The 16,585-nt window shown below is 39.0% G+C and overlaps 1 protein-coding gene across 2 annotated transcripts in view; it reads right to left on the minus strand.

Moving 5' to 3' along the window:
- ADCY2 (adenylate cyclase 2) overlaps positions 1-16,585 on the minus strand; it is a 226,179-nt gene that overhangs the window by 157,659 nt on the left and 51,935 nt on the right. The window contains exon 3 of one of the 2 annotated variants that reach the window (XM_074576250.1): positions 862-1,023. The exons of the other annotated variant lie outside the window; for it this stretch is intronic. Within the exon in view, the coding sequence (XP_074432351.1) occupies positions 862-1,023 (162 nt within the window). The remainder of the gene's footprint in view (positions 1-861; positions 1,024-16,585) is intronic. 2 annotated transcript variants of the gene reach the window in all.

Below are 16,585 nucleotides of genomic sequence, written 5' to 3' on the forward strand. Positions count from 1 at the left end.
TATGTTAAAAACAACCCATGTGTTTGCTTTTCAAAATGAAATCTAAATTTTTCCTCAAAAATACAGATTTCTGTCAATGACAGCTGGGATCATCACATTACTACAACAAAAACTGTAGCATTTCACCGTTTAAGACATCTTCTGCAAAACAGGAAGGAAAAAAACCCTCCTGATATTTGTATTTTAAAAATCATTGATCTGCAGTATGTCATGTAGTGAAGTATCAGAGTTGATTTACCAGCCAAGACCCAACGGCAAACTCAGATAGGTTCTCTGAATGTCACGGACCCTGGAGACAGCCAGTCCCCTTCAATTAGGGGGGGCACCCAGGAGGAGGCTGTAAAATTCCTACAAATGGCTGAGAATTACAGAAGAAGGACAAGCCCTCGGAGAGGGCATGTCTTCACAACAGAGCTTCAATGCAGCACACCTCAGGGTATTCAAAGGAACAATGCTTTTTTTGAGTCAAAGATAACACTGATACCTGGAAAAAATCCCTGGTCTTGGAAGTTAGTTAGGTTCTAACGAGGTGAGGAGAGGAGCAATGTGGTTTACATACCAGACTGGTAATGCAACTACCACAACATGGCTGGATCACATAATTTTTCGAGCAACGTTAGTTTTCACACTGGTAAGCGCTACGTGGCTGTAGATTCTACCACTTAAGTGTGCTATTCAGCAAGACATAACATTACTGACACCCCCATTATCAGAAAGCGACCACTCGTGAATTAAGTCTGTAGCAATTCTGAAATGAAGAGAGAAATAAGTTTATGCTCCCGAGCACCCACTGAGGCACTCCTGGCTCATTTACCAGGCTATTCAGTGCACAATTAATCATTAATTCCACAAAGCACCTACCTGCCAAACCAAGTGCTCCTTTACAACAGCTGTACCTGATAGACAGACGCTCAGCACAATCGTATGAGATGCAGAGGTCAAGACGCTGGCAACTATAGCGTCCCTCATGTTGAAGGGCAGCATGGTATACACCACAAAAATAATGAACAAGAAAAATGATACCTGTGCAAGACAGCAAGACAAAAAAGAAGCATGTCAAATTCACTTTGGAATAACATTAAAAAAGTATCATTTAATTTTGAACTGTCCTCAGCATAAAGTTACACATCAGTTTTTTACAAGAAAGTTACTGCTAACCACTGCAGAAAATCAATTTAGGAAGAAATAATTTTTAAAAGTGTTGGAAAACTTACATTATATTTGATTTAAGAAGTTCAGTTTCAAGATACTACATCATGGTTCTAGAACTACACAATACTCCAAACTTTTCAAAATTAAATTCAAATTTATCTTTTCAAATTTCGATTTTATTAACTCTCTGTTCACAGTTAGAGTGTAGTTCTCCTGGGACTGGTGGTTTCTGATTGTGAACTGCATTACAAAACGATTTGCCAAAACCCTCCACAGGGCCTAAATTTCAATGCAGAGAGATTTCGTTCATCCTCATTCACTAAAACCTCACAACTTAATATAACATCCCATTATGCAAAAAAGCCCAAGTTCAGCCAAGCATTTTTGTTTAATAATATTATACTTCATGTGTATCTACATAATGTATGTCAAATTCCATTAAAACACTACATTTTAAGGTAATACATTTATTTGGACATGAAAAACAGTTCAGACAGTCACAGCCCATAAACAGAATTTACTGTTAGCTTCTTTTTAAGGGCACTAGCATCCACACTAACTTTATGGAACAAATTCTCCAAATGCGCAACCCAACCTGTAACAGCAAAAGGCATTCCTTCACTATATATACAAAAGATTATATATTTGATGGTATGCATATGTTGCAAACTCAACCACATATTTGAGAAAACGTAACTAGATTTGGGACACAGATTTTGCACACATAAGTAAGTGGGCAATTCTGAAAATGTGCCAGCTTGCAGATAATTATATCTCTGTGTAAGTCTTTCCATCAGTTTTAGTTGACTTACAAGCCTATTCACCATCTAACAGTTGTATACATATCATTTAACTCAGAAAGCTCCCAAGCAGGTATGAGCAATGATAATTTGTTGCTCACTTCTCTTATTGTCAGTTTGTTTTCTTCAGATTTGCATGTGATGATTGCATAGTCAAAACTGAACCGTAATGTATGTGTATATACAAGGCAGCAGAGGCATTATTCTCCATCATGGAGACAGAATTGGATGGAGAAGGAAGTCCACTTCTGTTCTCCACTCATCTTTCTCCAATTCCTCCGCTAAGATCAATCCAGCTCCTTCCTGACCACTGATACTCCTTTTGATGCTGCCCAACTCTCCCATACGCCCAAGAGTCAAAAAGTTCAACAGCATGAAATGAAACAGAACTGCAAAGGACATGAGGGATAATAAGTAAATGAAGTAACAAAAGGACAAAGGGAAAACTTTGCTTCTGTACTCTTCCAACCTACCAGCTGATCGCACAAAGAAACAGCAGTGTTTGGCATCTGTTTAGTTTCAGTCCTCCCTAAAAGTTTTAACTGTGATCAGATGTTAGTAAAAACAACAGCAAAGAAAAGGATGTACAGACTTGGTCTAGATAAGAGAAGGGTTATGTAAGTATGATGTTTTCAAGTTGTCCTGGCTGGGTAAAAATCAGCTGCGGTACCAAGAGAACAAACTGACAGTCTCAAAACTTGGGAAAGACTGACAAAGTTCTGGCAGGCTAGAAAAGGGAAACACAGCATGTGTCTTTGAAAGGCTGGGAAAAAGGCTAGGTATTAAGAATTGGTCAGCTTAGCTTCAATTCCTGGAGCAGCAACAGACCAAATAATAAAACAATTCATAATCAAGAGTTCTGAAAGTTAAGAAAAATGTAAGTAATAATAGCCAGGGTGACTTTGCTGAGAACAAATCGTGTTAAAGCAATCTCATGTTCTTCTGTCATGATAACTGGGTAGGGGAAAACCTGAAAAATGGGTTAGGAGCAACAAGGGATGTGAAAGGTCCTCTAATATAGGCATAAGATAAATGGATGCCAGAGGCAAAACACCTTACCAGCGTGTAAGACCAGCTGCCTAAGACATGTTTCCAGTTAAAAAATGGTTTGAAGAAGAATCCTGGACCCTAGTTCTGGAAGGATTTAAAATGCCTCCAATCCCAATGACTTTTAATGAAAATGGGGTTTTGTTGTTTCTAAGTTTAGCTTTCTAATTATCTAGGGGAAAGATGGCATTTACATATTTGTAAGATTTTTATGATTAGCAAATAAAAAATTTTCCTTCTCGGTCTTGTCACCAAAAAATAGAACTTGCATATCTTCTGTGCTTGAATATGATTTGACTTTATAGCCAGACAAATGATCCACCCCTCTCGTGAGGTCCATAGAATCATTGGAAAAGACCTTTAAGATCATCAAGTCCAACCATTAACCTAGCACTGCCAAGTCCACCACTGAACCATATGCCTAAGCACCACATCTACACGTCTTTTAGAGATGTCCAGGGATGGTGACTCAACCACTTCCCTAAAACTCATTAGTGGATATAAGATATGATATATCTATGATTATACCATATATATTCATATCTATGAATATGAATATATATGAATATCCATATATATTCATAACTGTGATATGAATATATATCTATGATACGAATATATATGTGAATGAATCTATGATATGAATATATCTATTCATATCTATGATATGAATATATCTATGAGTCACATATCTATGATATGAATATGATGCTGTTGCTTTTCAACTTTGACATGAAGCATACTACTAAGCACATAAAAAAGATTCTGGTATATTGCAATGCTTCTAGTGGTATAAGCGGTATCAGCTCCAAATTTGTTATAGTGCTCTAAATAAATATCTTTTCTTTAAGCTACCCCACTCCTTTCCTTGGTCAGAATACATGGATAATTTCAACCTTCCACAACTACAAACAGAGAGAGCTTTTAGAAGTTTCAACCCCTTTTGACATTACGTATTCACACCTCAACATCAAACAGGCTGAGTTGGACTGAAACTGTGTTAAAGAACACTTGGTAACAAATTCACCTGTCAATTCTTATATTTGCATCTTGAAGTTTGGGTCTGAGAATGCTGTTGCAAAGCAGGAGAGATATCAGTCATGCTAAGACAGAAACTCTCATCCAAAATGCACATAGGAATAGCTCTTGCCAATAGTTCTTGATTCTTGGCCACAATCCTTTTCTCTTATTTCCAGTAATGGTCTAATGACTCAAGGAGTTGAGAGCTCCGTTTATCACAGAGGTTCCTTTTTTATTTCACTATAGCTCAAGAATATTCTCCTCAGGTACCCTGATATAAGATGTTTCTACTCTTCATCTTGATAGCAGAAATGCATAGTATGTAAGGCTTGGGACCTTTCAACGTATTTCAAAATGTTGCTGTATTTAAGTTTGATACTGTAGAAGTCAATACTTGAAGGCTTCTGAGTCGGGTGGTTCTTCAGGTAGAAAGAGGAGACAGGCTTTCTGGACTGAGTCACAGTCTGCAGAATGGACAGCAGCCCTTGACCCTTTTCATGATCGTTTTGTAAGAATTAGAAGAGTGCTGATACAAACACTAAAAAGCAGTGATGTCGAGCTCTGAAGGACCCCACTATCCCATTGCAAGAGTTGCTCATGTGCATCACATGCATGTCTGCATTTGGGGTGTGTAAAGACAGTGTCTGTAAAGACAGTATTAATATACAGTGCACTATTTTTGACACTATTAAAAGCAGCCGATTCCACCAAAGTGTGCCATAACCACAAAGCCCGTCACTGTTTTGAAACTGTCTTGGAAGCAATCGTTGATGTGACTCATCACTACAACTGCCTAGTTGAAACACACTTTTTGTCCTCATCTGAACTTAGACTGCTTTAGGAATTTGATGCTCAGAGACTTTTTCAACAGGTTTATGTTATCCATACCTTGGAGATGGGGAGTATTTGGGCATTGATGGTATGCATCACAGCATTCACTTTTGGTTAACACCAGTGTAACATCTTACAGAGAAGTACGTGGCTTTCCTGCTTTGATTGAGGGGTATCCAGGGCTCATGCCCACCATTCTTGGCTGTCAGAGCTTAGCAAACTCAGAGTGTGTTTGCTGCTCTGGGTATCTTTTCTCCCACGCTTCAGCAGTGCCACATTTTCATCTACTGTGTTCTTTTCCACAGTGATTTAAAGGATGATAAGCGGCCATAGCGTGGCTGTCTAGGTGGATACGTAACAGACTATTTTTCAGCAGATTTTGTGCAGCTGCTTTCAGAAGGCCAGGGAAAGTTCTCACACAGATTGCTGTAGTGATGCCATCAGAGAGACTTGGACACCAAATGGGGTAATGACAGCATGGCATGGGAATTAACTGATGATCACAAACGCTCATTCTTCTCACAGAACACAACATAAAACTATAGGTAAGCATCTTCATGCATCTTGCAAAATGGAAAGATTATGGCTGTACAGGATAGAGAAGTAGCTCCTTCTTTAAATCAAGCCCATTCTGATTATTTTTAATGATGCCATTTTTGTCCCAGCATCTCCAGATGTGTCTTGGACACTTCAGACTCTGACCTATACTGGTGACTGTGATCTGGGAGAACTGGTATGAAGCTGATAATATGCGGTGGTCCGCAGACATTGTTGGAAAGGTCACTGGTTTGGACTGTGATGCCTCAAACTGCAGTGGACTCAACCCATGGACCCAACCCATTTTTGGAGCCCATGGACTCCACCTGTTCTCAGAAACCTCATCTCCCTGGTGTTGCCAGTTTTTACGCTGAGTGGTATAACCTTAACTCTGAAGGGTGTCTGGAGTAGAAAGTTTAACATATTTTAGACTTTAAAATTGTCTTTCCTAGCATAGAGGGTACCACAGGGGATGTTGCTTTTGACACTGAGAACAACTGTACAAAAAGATACTAATTATTCATTTTATACAAATTATGTTCCAACAATGACTTACAATTTCCCAGCTAGACAGCCTTTTTAAGATTGTGTTAAATGGTTAATCCTAACTGGCTTGGCATTTGTAAAATTCATTCAACTTAATGTTACTCTGACCAGAATTTCCCCTTGAGGAGTACGACATCTTGGCACTGAAGCAAGCACGCAAATCGAAATGTGCTGTTTCAGTATGAGTCAGGGGAAAGCACTGCTTTGGACACAGACAGCAGTAATGAGGCTACAGCTAATAAAATATCTGTAGTTCTTTGCGACAAGACTCACAAGTGTAATGACAGCAAAACACGTGGGAAAATAGTGTTAGCTCTTCATTGTGTAACCACAAAAGACCCCGTTCCCATAATTAAACTGTTAGACCATAAATATTCACACTAAGTAGGCTAGCCCACTACAGGATCACTTTCAGAGGTTTTTCAAGATCAGCTTCCTCCTTACTGTGTAAAGGGAGTAAAAATTCATCAAGTAATTAAAGAATTTTCCCTTTAAAAGACACTTGGATTACAGCTACTGATTTCAAATTTTGTCTGTATACATAATCGCACAAAAGAAGACACCCTATTTTTTTCTAAATAAATTAAGTGGGTTTCATAAAATAATTGGCAGGACCTGCTAGTCTTACAAAATACTTACAAATACTATAGTCATGATTTAATAAAATTTATGTATTAAGGTGTCAGAAGGGTATTTATACAAGCTATAAACGGTATGTTAAAACTTTGTGTAGGCAGAGTAAAGGTTGCAAATATCCAAAGGTCTTTGCCATTCTACTTCTGAACTTCAGACCTCAAATCTTCAGACTCAGATTTCTAAAAGCCAGGAGAGAGGGAGAGGAGAGGGGAAGGGAGGGGAGGGGAAGGGAGGGGAGGGGAGGGGAGGGGAAGGAAGGGGAGGGGAGGGGAGGGGAGGGGAAGGAAGGGGAGAGAAGGGAAGGGAAGGGAAGGGTTATGACAGAGTATATGTAGAAATATACAAGAAGCTAAATTTTAATTCCTATAAAACCAATGCTTCTGAAGTGTCGGGCATATAATATATCTCAACAATCAAATCAACAAAGAAGACATTGCTTGTGATTTACTCCACAAAATTATGTCCACAATAAATCATTACTTAATGCATTTTTGCCAAACACAAACTTTCATTTTCCAATAATTATCATAGAGGTAGTAAACAACTATGTAAATCATGCCTTGTTCTTGAGCATGGAGAACTCTCAAACTAATACTCCCTTTCTTTTGTGTAGAGGTCTGGGTTTAAACGTCATCAGGAAACAAACAGCCATTACAGCCTCTGCCAAAAAATTAACTACAACCATTAGCAAAATAGGATAGAATAAAAGCAAGTTGACTGCAAGGAAATGGATATTTTAAAATAACTGTGTAATAAGGGACCTTTAAATATGCTGCTGAAGTCACAGACTGATACGACAATAAGTTGAAAGACTCCAGAAAAGAAAGTAAAATTCACGTTTGAAATAAGCAAGACATTATCTGATTGTGTGCTATCTAGTGTGTGATTGCATTCTATGTCACAGAATTTTTTCTTTCACTGAATGGAATCAGTAAGAGGGATATGGCATCTGGAAGGAGTGACCCAAGGACCATCAGCAATGGCCCAACAATCCATAACAATGTTTTGTCCTTCCTGCTATAGAAAGAAGGGACTGATCTACCATCACCTCTAGCAGCTTTGAGATTATTCCTGAACACATTCGGAAAAGAAAGGATTTGGTTCACTCGGTAATGCCCGTTTGTACTATCATTCTCTTCCTCACTTAATTCTTCTCTTCCTGCTGTATCTCCTCGCCCTTGTTTCAATCACAGTATAGTCTAATTAGTCAAGAAGACAGATTTGTTCTGTTACAATGCTGATAGGTCCCTGCAAGCAGAAAGGCAACTTCATAAAGCACTATATAGCCCACCAATGGCATCTGTTTGCAGTGATTTGAGTCTTTAACTGGACCAGATGACAATAAATTATGCCTTTGGTTTTTTCAGTGATGAGACAAGTGAAAAGCATCAGAAATAGACGATACATTGTTCACCCTTGTTATTCTTCCCTCTTGTGTTTTACCCATAAATATTAAGATCAGAAACCTACAACAGCAGTAATAATAAGGCCAGCAAGAAAGGGATTAGAGCACACCGTTAAAACCAAACCATGCCACTGTAAAAGTAAAACCAGACATGTTTAACTCTGGGTAAGACTATGCTGCATCCTCTTCAGAGCAATACCACACAATTCTAAAGTAAACTGCAATTAAATTAATGCATTTTAAAAATGGAAAATCAAAAGAGATCCAATCGATTATACAGTATATATAAACAGACTGAAGTCCAAAGCAATAAAAAGTAATTTCACTTGGACTATTAAGGAGGTAATTTTACAACACTTAAGCACTTATGCCTCTTATTTAAAAGGAGTCTAAAAAGAACATACATTGAAAACATTTTCAAAGTTGCCCTAAAAATGAAGAAACATACACCGGGAAAGACGCATAAATTGCATAAAAACCTAACCTGGCTAGAATGGATCTGAAAGTCCATGCTAAAATATGCATGTGTGAACATATATAGAAAGCATGAGCAATGACTGAAATTAGTTTAAATCAGAATTATAATAAACTAGTAAGTGCAGAAGATGAATACACTACACTTCAGGAGATCCAAGGAGGGTTTTCTGCATGTTAGGCATGAAAGAAATCTAACAGTGAATTTGATCAACTATTATCAGAGCATGTAAAACTGTTAATTATAATAAAGGAAAAGCAGAACCATCAAATAAAAATGTAAAAATGTCTGTTCTCTATTAAGAGGAAAGCTAATTGTTATATTTACATTACCCTAAAGAATAATTGTGGTACAGCTTTCTGTTCCAAAATATTAGCTTATGAGTATATAAAGCCACAGACACTGATTTTGAGACATTTTTAAACAGCAGGTCCAATAAACCATGCTCAGGCCTCTTACAGAAGTTCTGGATTGTGTGTATCAGTACCTCCCAAACACCGGGAGAGTTCCAGAGAACTGGAGGCAAATTGGATTGGTAAAAGGTAAAAATAGGAAGTGAAAAAAGCAAATAAATGGTCGAGTTTTATACACTGAAGGGATTGCGTTGGAGGACTCAGAATTTATTCAATGTCTTCCTAAATGTATTGTAATAAGGAGCGCAATAGTGATGTGGCAATGTTTGATGGGTTTTTAATATTATTCAGGGTACTCAAAAGCAACAACGCATGGGAAAAGTTGCAGTTGCCTCACACTGCTCTGACTGGGCCATAAAATAGCAGATGAAATCCAAAATAACAAGTACAAAATAGCAGGCATGGGGAAAACAACTTTAACTGAACACTTAAAAAAGCAGCCTTCACCTTGGTTACTACAACCTTAGAAAAAGGCACAGGAGTCACTGTGAGCAGCTCTTTGAAAAAAAAATGATAGGAGTGGTTGAAAAGGCAAATAAAAGGGGAACAATTATTAGGAAAAGAATAGAGAATCAAGCATCACGACGACATTGTATGAATCCATGGTGTGCATGTTCCTTGATTAGCTCATACAGTTCTTTTCTCCCCATCTTAAGAAAAAAACACCAAAGAACAAACCCCCATGTTGATAACATTCCCCCTAAGCCTTCTCTTCTTCAGGCTGAACAGCCCCAGCTCTCTCAGCCTTTCTTCAAATGAAAGATGTTCCAGTCCCTCAGTCATCTTTGTGGCTCTTCACTGAACTCGCTCCAGTAAATGCATATTTCTCTTGCACTGGGGAGCCCAGGACAGGACCCAGCACTCCAGATTTCCTGTCACCAGTGCTGAGCAGTGGGGAAGGATCACCTTCCTTGACCTGCTGGCATGGTTCTTCCTAATGTAGCCCAAGGCATGATCTCATGACCAGGTCCAGCAAAGTACCACCCAAAACCATGAGGATGTCTAAGCCCTGACAGACCTACACCTCTGACATACTGACCACGGGAACTTTGCAACCATCAGAGTAGCCTTAACAACACATCGAGAAGCCGTGGGAATCTTCTGTGTTCGTGGTTATCAGAGTACCCACCAAGAGCAGTGCTTGAAAGTGAACAAGGAAAAAGGAGGGGTCACGGTGAGAAGCAAAAATGTAGTGCAGCTCAGCAGGGTAACTGCACCTCTGTGTTCTGGAGAGCAAGAAGTGCCCTGGGTATGGTACCAAGTAACCCAGCAACTTCCCAGGGAAGGAGGGCACGCCTCTCCCTGACCTCGTCTACTATCAAGCAGGAGTATGCAGATGATAACACTGAGAAGAGTAGTCACTACCCCTAGAGAGCAGGAGGCCTCCTTTCCTTGAGACACACAAGGGTCAGCAAAGGGCAACACAAGCCCTGGTAAGCTGATGTTTGCTGTGGCAGGTGTCAGAATGAGGGGAAAATAACCAGAAGCATGGTAAAGAGTCATGGTTGCGGTATATCTGGTAGAAGAAAATGGAATAGTGAAGAGCTCGAACAAAGGAAACTTGGATTTCCTTTGCACAGATCAATAGCGCACTGATCAATAGTGTCGTTTAACAGCTCAAGACAGAATCTGTTGCAAAGGAAAGACGTGGTAAATTGAAATGACTGAGCAGTATGACTCCACTTACAGAAACCTGATGACCTGAATGGATGGATTTTTGCAAATCATGTTTTTTCCTAAGCGCATATTTTTAGGCAAAACAGAGAAGAAAGAAGAAATTGCGAAGGAAAGGAGCCTCTCCATGACTGCCATGAAATACTGTGACTACGTACAGAGTGGTAATAGCATAATGTTAATAGAAAGAAAGGAAACAGATTTCTTCTTAAGGAGAGCTGCCAAAATATGACATAACACCTCTTTGGAAAATTTTATTAATCATAGAAACAACATGCCTAGAAGTGTATGATGTCAGAAGAGCAGACAAAACCACGTTAAGATAATCTAAACTTTCAGGGGGGGAAAGAAAAAAACCAAGGAAAAAATCATAGCATTTAATTGTCGTGAGGCTAAGGCAGGTTTTGTAGCACTTACAAAAAAATCTGTGTTATCCCTCTGCAACACCTGCCTTTCCCAAAGGTATTCAAATAATTTGCTAATATATTCCCAAAGACTTTAATAACAGGGTGAGATTACCAGTTTGGTTGTTGCACAGTGCCTTTGGGACCTCAGCCTTTTGTATTGATCAGACCTTTCTATTTGCGACCCTGGCTGTTACGCCTGCATGTGCCAATCCAAACCCATGGTGGGTTCTCATGGGAAAGGATTCCCACTGGCGCAGGTATCACCTCTTTTTTCCCCTTTCCCCACTCTTCAGTTGTGGGTTGTCGTTTACATTAGTGGACCCAATAATAAGCATGCAGAGAGCTTAACAGCCAAGCAGTGTGCAGAACCTGCCCCTGACATAAGCATGCTCCAGTCAAAACTAACAGCATCACATGCCGGAACAACCACCTGGGAGTCTGAGCAGGCCCTGAAGAAAACCATATAGTCACTATGGGACAAGTATTACAGGGAGAAACAACCACTGCACTAGAGAGGACACGTAAGGAAGGATACTCATCTGGAGTCCCCCTGGTGCTTCTCCTCCCACCTGGCCAGCGGGGAGAGTTTGTCCTTTCCCTTTTCTTTCTCTCCTATTTTGTTGTGTTTCTTCACCACTAGAACCAAGGCATGCCATCAGCTACAAACCCTGCCAATAAATCTTTGTGCATGGGAACTTGTCCCAACATCCTTTAACACAACATCGTCCTTCCCCTCAACTTCTGAAAAACCACAAAGTGATTTCCAACTTCAGAAAGTGGTCAGGTTTTGGTAGCCACTACGACTACAATCTTTACATGAACCCTGCAGAGCAACAGTGCTAGCAACCTGGATGTTGCTTCCTTAAGATGAAAGTAGTGCTGTTGTGAAAGAGGCAGCCCGGGTCTCCTTTCCCCTTTCACTCCAGGCAAACCTTTCGGCAGGGCAAAAGGTGTGAGATGCAAAGGCTGAGCATTAATGTAGGAATAGATACGTGTACCATACCTAGTAGTAGCAGTAATCATCATTATCGTCATCATCAGCATCATCATCATTCTCTTTTCCAGTTTTGACACGTAAAAATTGCATGTATTTTACTCATCACACTCCCCCAAGCTAAACAGAAACTCACGCATTTATTTCCCACTGCCCCATTTTTAAGGAAAGCCTTTTTAAGGAAAACTAATCATTACTAGATTCATGGATACAGATCAAAGGTGTTCATTCTCTAATAGGGATTTAATTTCAATTGCAATTCAATAAAAAGATATGGATAAAATAATTTCATGGTAATTCATAGAAATTCAACCTGTTTTGATAACACAGATAGGCATTTACTTGAGAAGGTCTCTCAGACGTTTGGCCTTTTTTACATAAAGACTGAAAGAAGAAAGAAGATTAAACTGGAGAGAAACTACACAGAAATTATATTAAGGCTTGAATTTAACCTGACAGCCAAGCAGATTCACCATTAGCACAGTCATCCCAAACTTCTCTCATTGCCAGCCTGTATACTGTTCAAGGTCAAATGTTCTTCTCAGCCCAGGTTTTCACAATGAGCTGCTTTTCCTCCTAAACCCAAACCTTGCTGTCATAATGCAGCTGGGCTTTGCTCTCCAGAGATTTTTGTGGATTTCTTTTGGAACGGTGAGTATAGCAATGTGGAAATCAAAAAATAATGATAATACAGATCATGTCTTTGTTGCTGAGAAATTCTCAGATTAATTTCACACACACACACAAACACATTTTGTTATGGAAATGAAAAAAAATAATCCTGGTCATTTGCGTATATAAGTAAATAATTATAAACTGATACTACTTTAATGTAACATCTGCATTTAAAAAAAAAATATGTAAAACTTAAAGCAGTTTTGCAATAGAGAGCAGCAGTGGAGCATATTCTTAAACTGGGTGATTTTAATAATCTTAATAATCCCAATTTTAAAAACAGTGTCCTTCACATTCGAAATACTGTAATTATTTTTATAAAGTGCTTATTGATTTAATGAATAATGTAGGCCTAGATACTTATGGACTAGTGATCATGTGCAACTGTTAATTGTAGCTATCTTCTAATTACAAAGAGATTCATTATGTAGCTATAGGATTAGTTAAATGCGGTAGACTAAATTAATCCCAGCAGGATGAATACAGAGAAAAAGTTATCCCAGTCTGTTTTAATAAGCATGGGGTTTCACGTATCACTGCGTTTCAAATATTAAAATTAGTCAACAACTAATTTACATGTTATTTTGCAGAGGGTTCCAGCCGTTGCTCGCTGAAAAGCTTGTGTTATTTTGTTTCACACCTTCCTTCTCACACCTTTCACTCCACAAAGCTTTTTCCCCTCATAAGTTTTCAGTGGAACGATTTGTATGGAAGTTTGGGTCCCCAAAGGAAATACCAGCATACTCAACATCCCCAAAAACTTGTCAGAAGTTTCCAGGAATCAGAATAGCACCTTTTTTACAGTGAAACGTGTCTAGGCAGCGTATACTGCACACACCGAAAGGCAAATTTACCTGAATTAAACAATGAAATGTTTGGTATCTTTCTCCACTTCATAGAATCATAGAGTAATTTAGGATGGAAGGGACCTTTGGAGGTCACCCAGTCCAACCTCGTTTCAAAGACAGATAAAATTCAGATTACTTCACAGAATGGGCACGACCTCGCATTAATTTATTGTTGTCTACCAAAACTGTATGCACTTTTATACAGTGATGAGTTCATTAAAGAAAAGCTTTAAACAGAGAAATATAACATAAAAACATGAACTGTTCTTTAATTTTCTTTTCTTATAGTAGGAAATAACATTTGTATTATCAATAATGATGTTCAATTTTGCAAGTGAACAGAACAAGGCAATTCCCCCAAAATGAAAGGAATTATTTTCCTCTCTTTTTTGACATACTCAATCCCAAATCACTATCGGAGACAGACCTCCAAATCCAGTCACGGTCGTGATCTTAGCAGATAGGACTGGAAGAAAATAATTGCCAAAGTTAGAAGAGTCACAAAGTGTTAAAAAATAAATGGTCACATTCCACTTAAATTGTGCCACAGTCTCACTCAATGGAAACGCACAACTTTGCCCATGAAAAAATAGCTGGAAAATAAAGGCAAAAATTTCCAGATACTGTTGGGAGTGCAATGACAAAAGATAACATTCCAACAGAGGCATGAAACACAAGCAACACTCCTCGCAGTTATTACGACAATACAGTAGTGATCTTCTCTCTATTTTTTCTATCCGATTGTTCACATGCACAGAAATAGATGGAAACACACAGACATCCACATTAACAGATATGGCTAAATGCTACCTCCTAATAGATGTTTGCGGATCATACTTTAAAAATCAATGGAACCCATGCATGGCTTGTAGAAGAATACAGTCGTAAGGTGATATTCTCAATATATTTCTGAGGAAACTTGCCAACTACAAACGAGTGCTCTATGCCAAATCCAAAGCCACTGATTTAGTGACTTAGCTGACCTGATTTAGTGCTAACAAAATAAATGAAAAAAATATGCCGTGCACTTCAGAAGCAGCTGGACTTCACACCACCTCTGTGACAGATGAAGTGAAAAAATCTATTCTTGCAGTCAATTCAAAGGCCCGAGCATTTAAATAAGCCAGAGAAATAAACTGAAGTTTAAACTAAACATAGGTCCTGCATCCTGCATTTCTCTCCCAGGCAGCCTATCCAGAGGACTAACATACCACCACCACCAACAAATCTATGCCAACATATATTCTTACACAAACTAAGCTGCCTCATTCCTTCTCCCTGAATGGATCTGGCTGCCTGACCAGTGGTTACAGAGAAATCTTACACCACCAAGCACAAAGAAAGCTTCATTCAGGTCAGGGGCAAAAGGTGCCTCTGAGTGGTTTCAAATGTTGAACTACGTGGGAGCAATGGGATATTTTTTTGCTTCTACCCATTAGCATGACAACTGCCTCCCGCGATTGCAGTGGCAGGTTAAAAAGCCAGCCATAGCAAAGTGACTGACTGATTATCACTGCGTCTCATCTAAACCAGTAAGCCACAGGTATTAATTCCACTTAAATGACCGGGTAAAGCAAGACTGACAAGCTACAGCTGTAACACACAATGTAAGATTCAAAGACTCAAAAGACTACACATGGAGCGTGAACACTGCCCTGACTGGTGAAGGAGAGTTTTTCACCTCACATTAGGCTGGCAATTTGTAGGTTAATAATTTAACACAACACCAGGTCTCTCAACAGTCCAGTGAGAGGGGACTTAATAACTATCTCTGCCATCAGGTAGGAGCGGCTTTATCCAGGCAAGAAAGCAGAAAAGGATGATGTGAATCTGAACAGAACCACAGGCCAGACTGGGTTTAAGGGAAACGTACACATCCAGATCAAATTTCTGTTCCATGAGTAAAAAGGTAGAGTTTGCGTAAGAACAGGTTTCCTGTGCATAAGAACATGATGCCCAACCACATGATTAGATGGATGCTGCAAACAACCAGACAGAATGAGAGGCGCTTTGGGGTTCATCTAAGGATAACCAAACCTAAGTGTGATCTTTCTTTACTTGTTGTATTCCATCTCAAAAAACATTTTCAACTTTGTAGCTATTTTCCTTTTTTGTAAACAAATTGCTTATTGTACAATTATTTTAACCTGGATTGTGTTACAGGTGATTGGTCGGTAACTGGCAAATATTATCCCTGCCAGAGTGGTAATCCTTAAAAATGAGATACTGAATCACACTCTCACAGTGCTCAGTACAACTCCAGAGAACATATAAAAAATAAGTGTCGAGCGAGATGAAATGCTTCGAAACTGGGTCAGCAGGGGTTTGCCTGGAAGAGATGTCTTCTGATGATAAGCACAGACCAATGACTTCATAAACACATGAGCAATGGCTTTACTTCCAAGAGCCTTCCACCAAGCTTGGAGCACCTATGAAGATAATTCAGTTCATTTAATCTATTCCCTTGCATCAGGAATCATAATTCACATCTGCTTTTTTTCCATTCATGCTAAGGACGTCAATGAAAGCAATACCGCTGCACCAAAATGCCGAGTGGGTGACACAGAACAACTAATTCTAATACACTGGATGTTCAAACCCATTGATGTTTACATATCTCCAAATTTTACAGATGCTACTATTTTAAGGTGCAACGTAACTACGTCAGGAACATGATTTAGCAATCAGCAAGCTCCGAGAAGTCACAGACAGGTTAGATGAATATCATTATCTTTGGTGCTTGAAATAAGCCAGTGTATGCCAGTACACACTAACACCATCTGAAAGAGATATGCCAGTACTTACCAAGAAGGGGAACCGTAGATAAAATCACCTAACACAAGATTTCAGCATTCCCACACTCATACTTCTAAAAATTCATAAAAGTACTTCTGAACTCCCGTTGCAACATTTAATTATACACATCTTACAGACACTGTAATTATTTCACCAATACGACAGGAGAAATCTATAACAGAACTCCACAGCTCCGAGATGCAATTTTCTACACTTTGCGCTACTAATGGACAAATCTTAGCATTATTCTGCATCCAGTCCACCTCGGCAACCAGCTTTTTCCTACAGGAATAGTTTAATAAAAGCTTTAGCTACAAATGGAAAAAAGC

The sequence above is a fragment of the Larus michahellis genome, chromosome 2 (genome assembly GCF_964199755.1).
Source record: "Larus michahellis chromosome 2, bLarMic1.1, whole genome shotgun sequence".
NCBI classification, from domain to species: Eukaryota; Metazoa; Chordata; class Aves; order Charadriiformes; family Laridae; genus Larus; species Larus michahellis.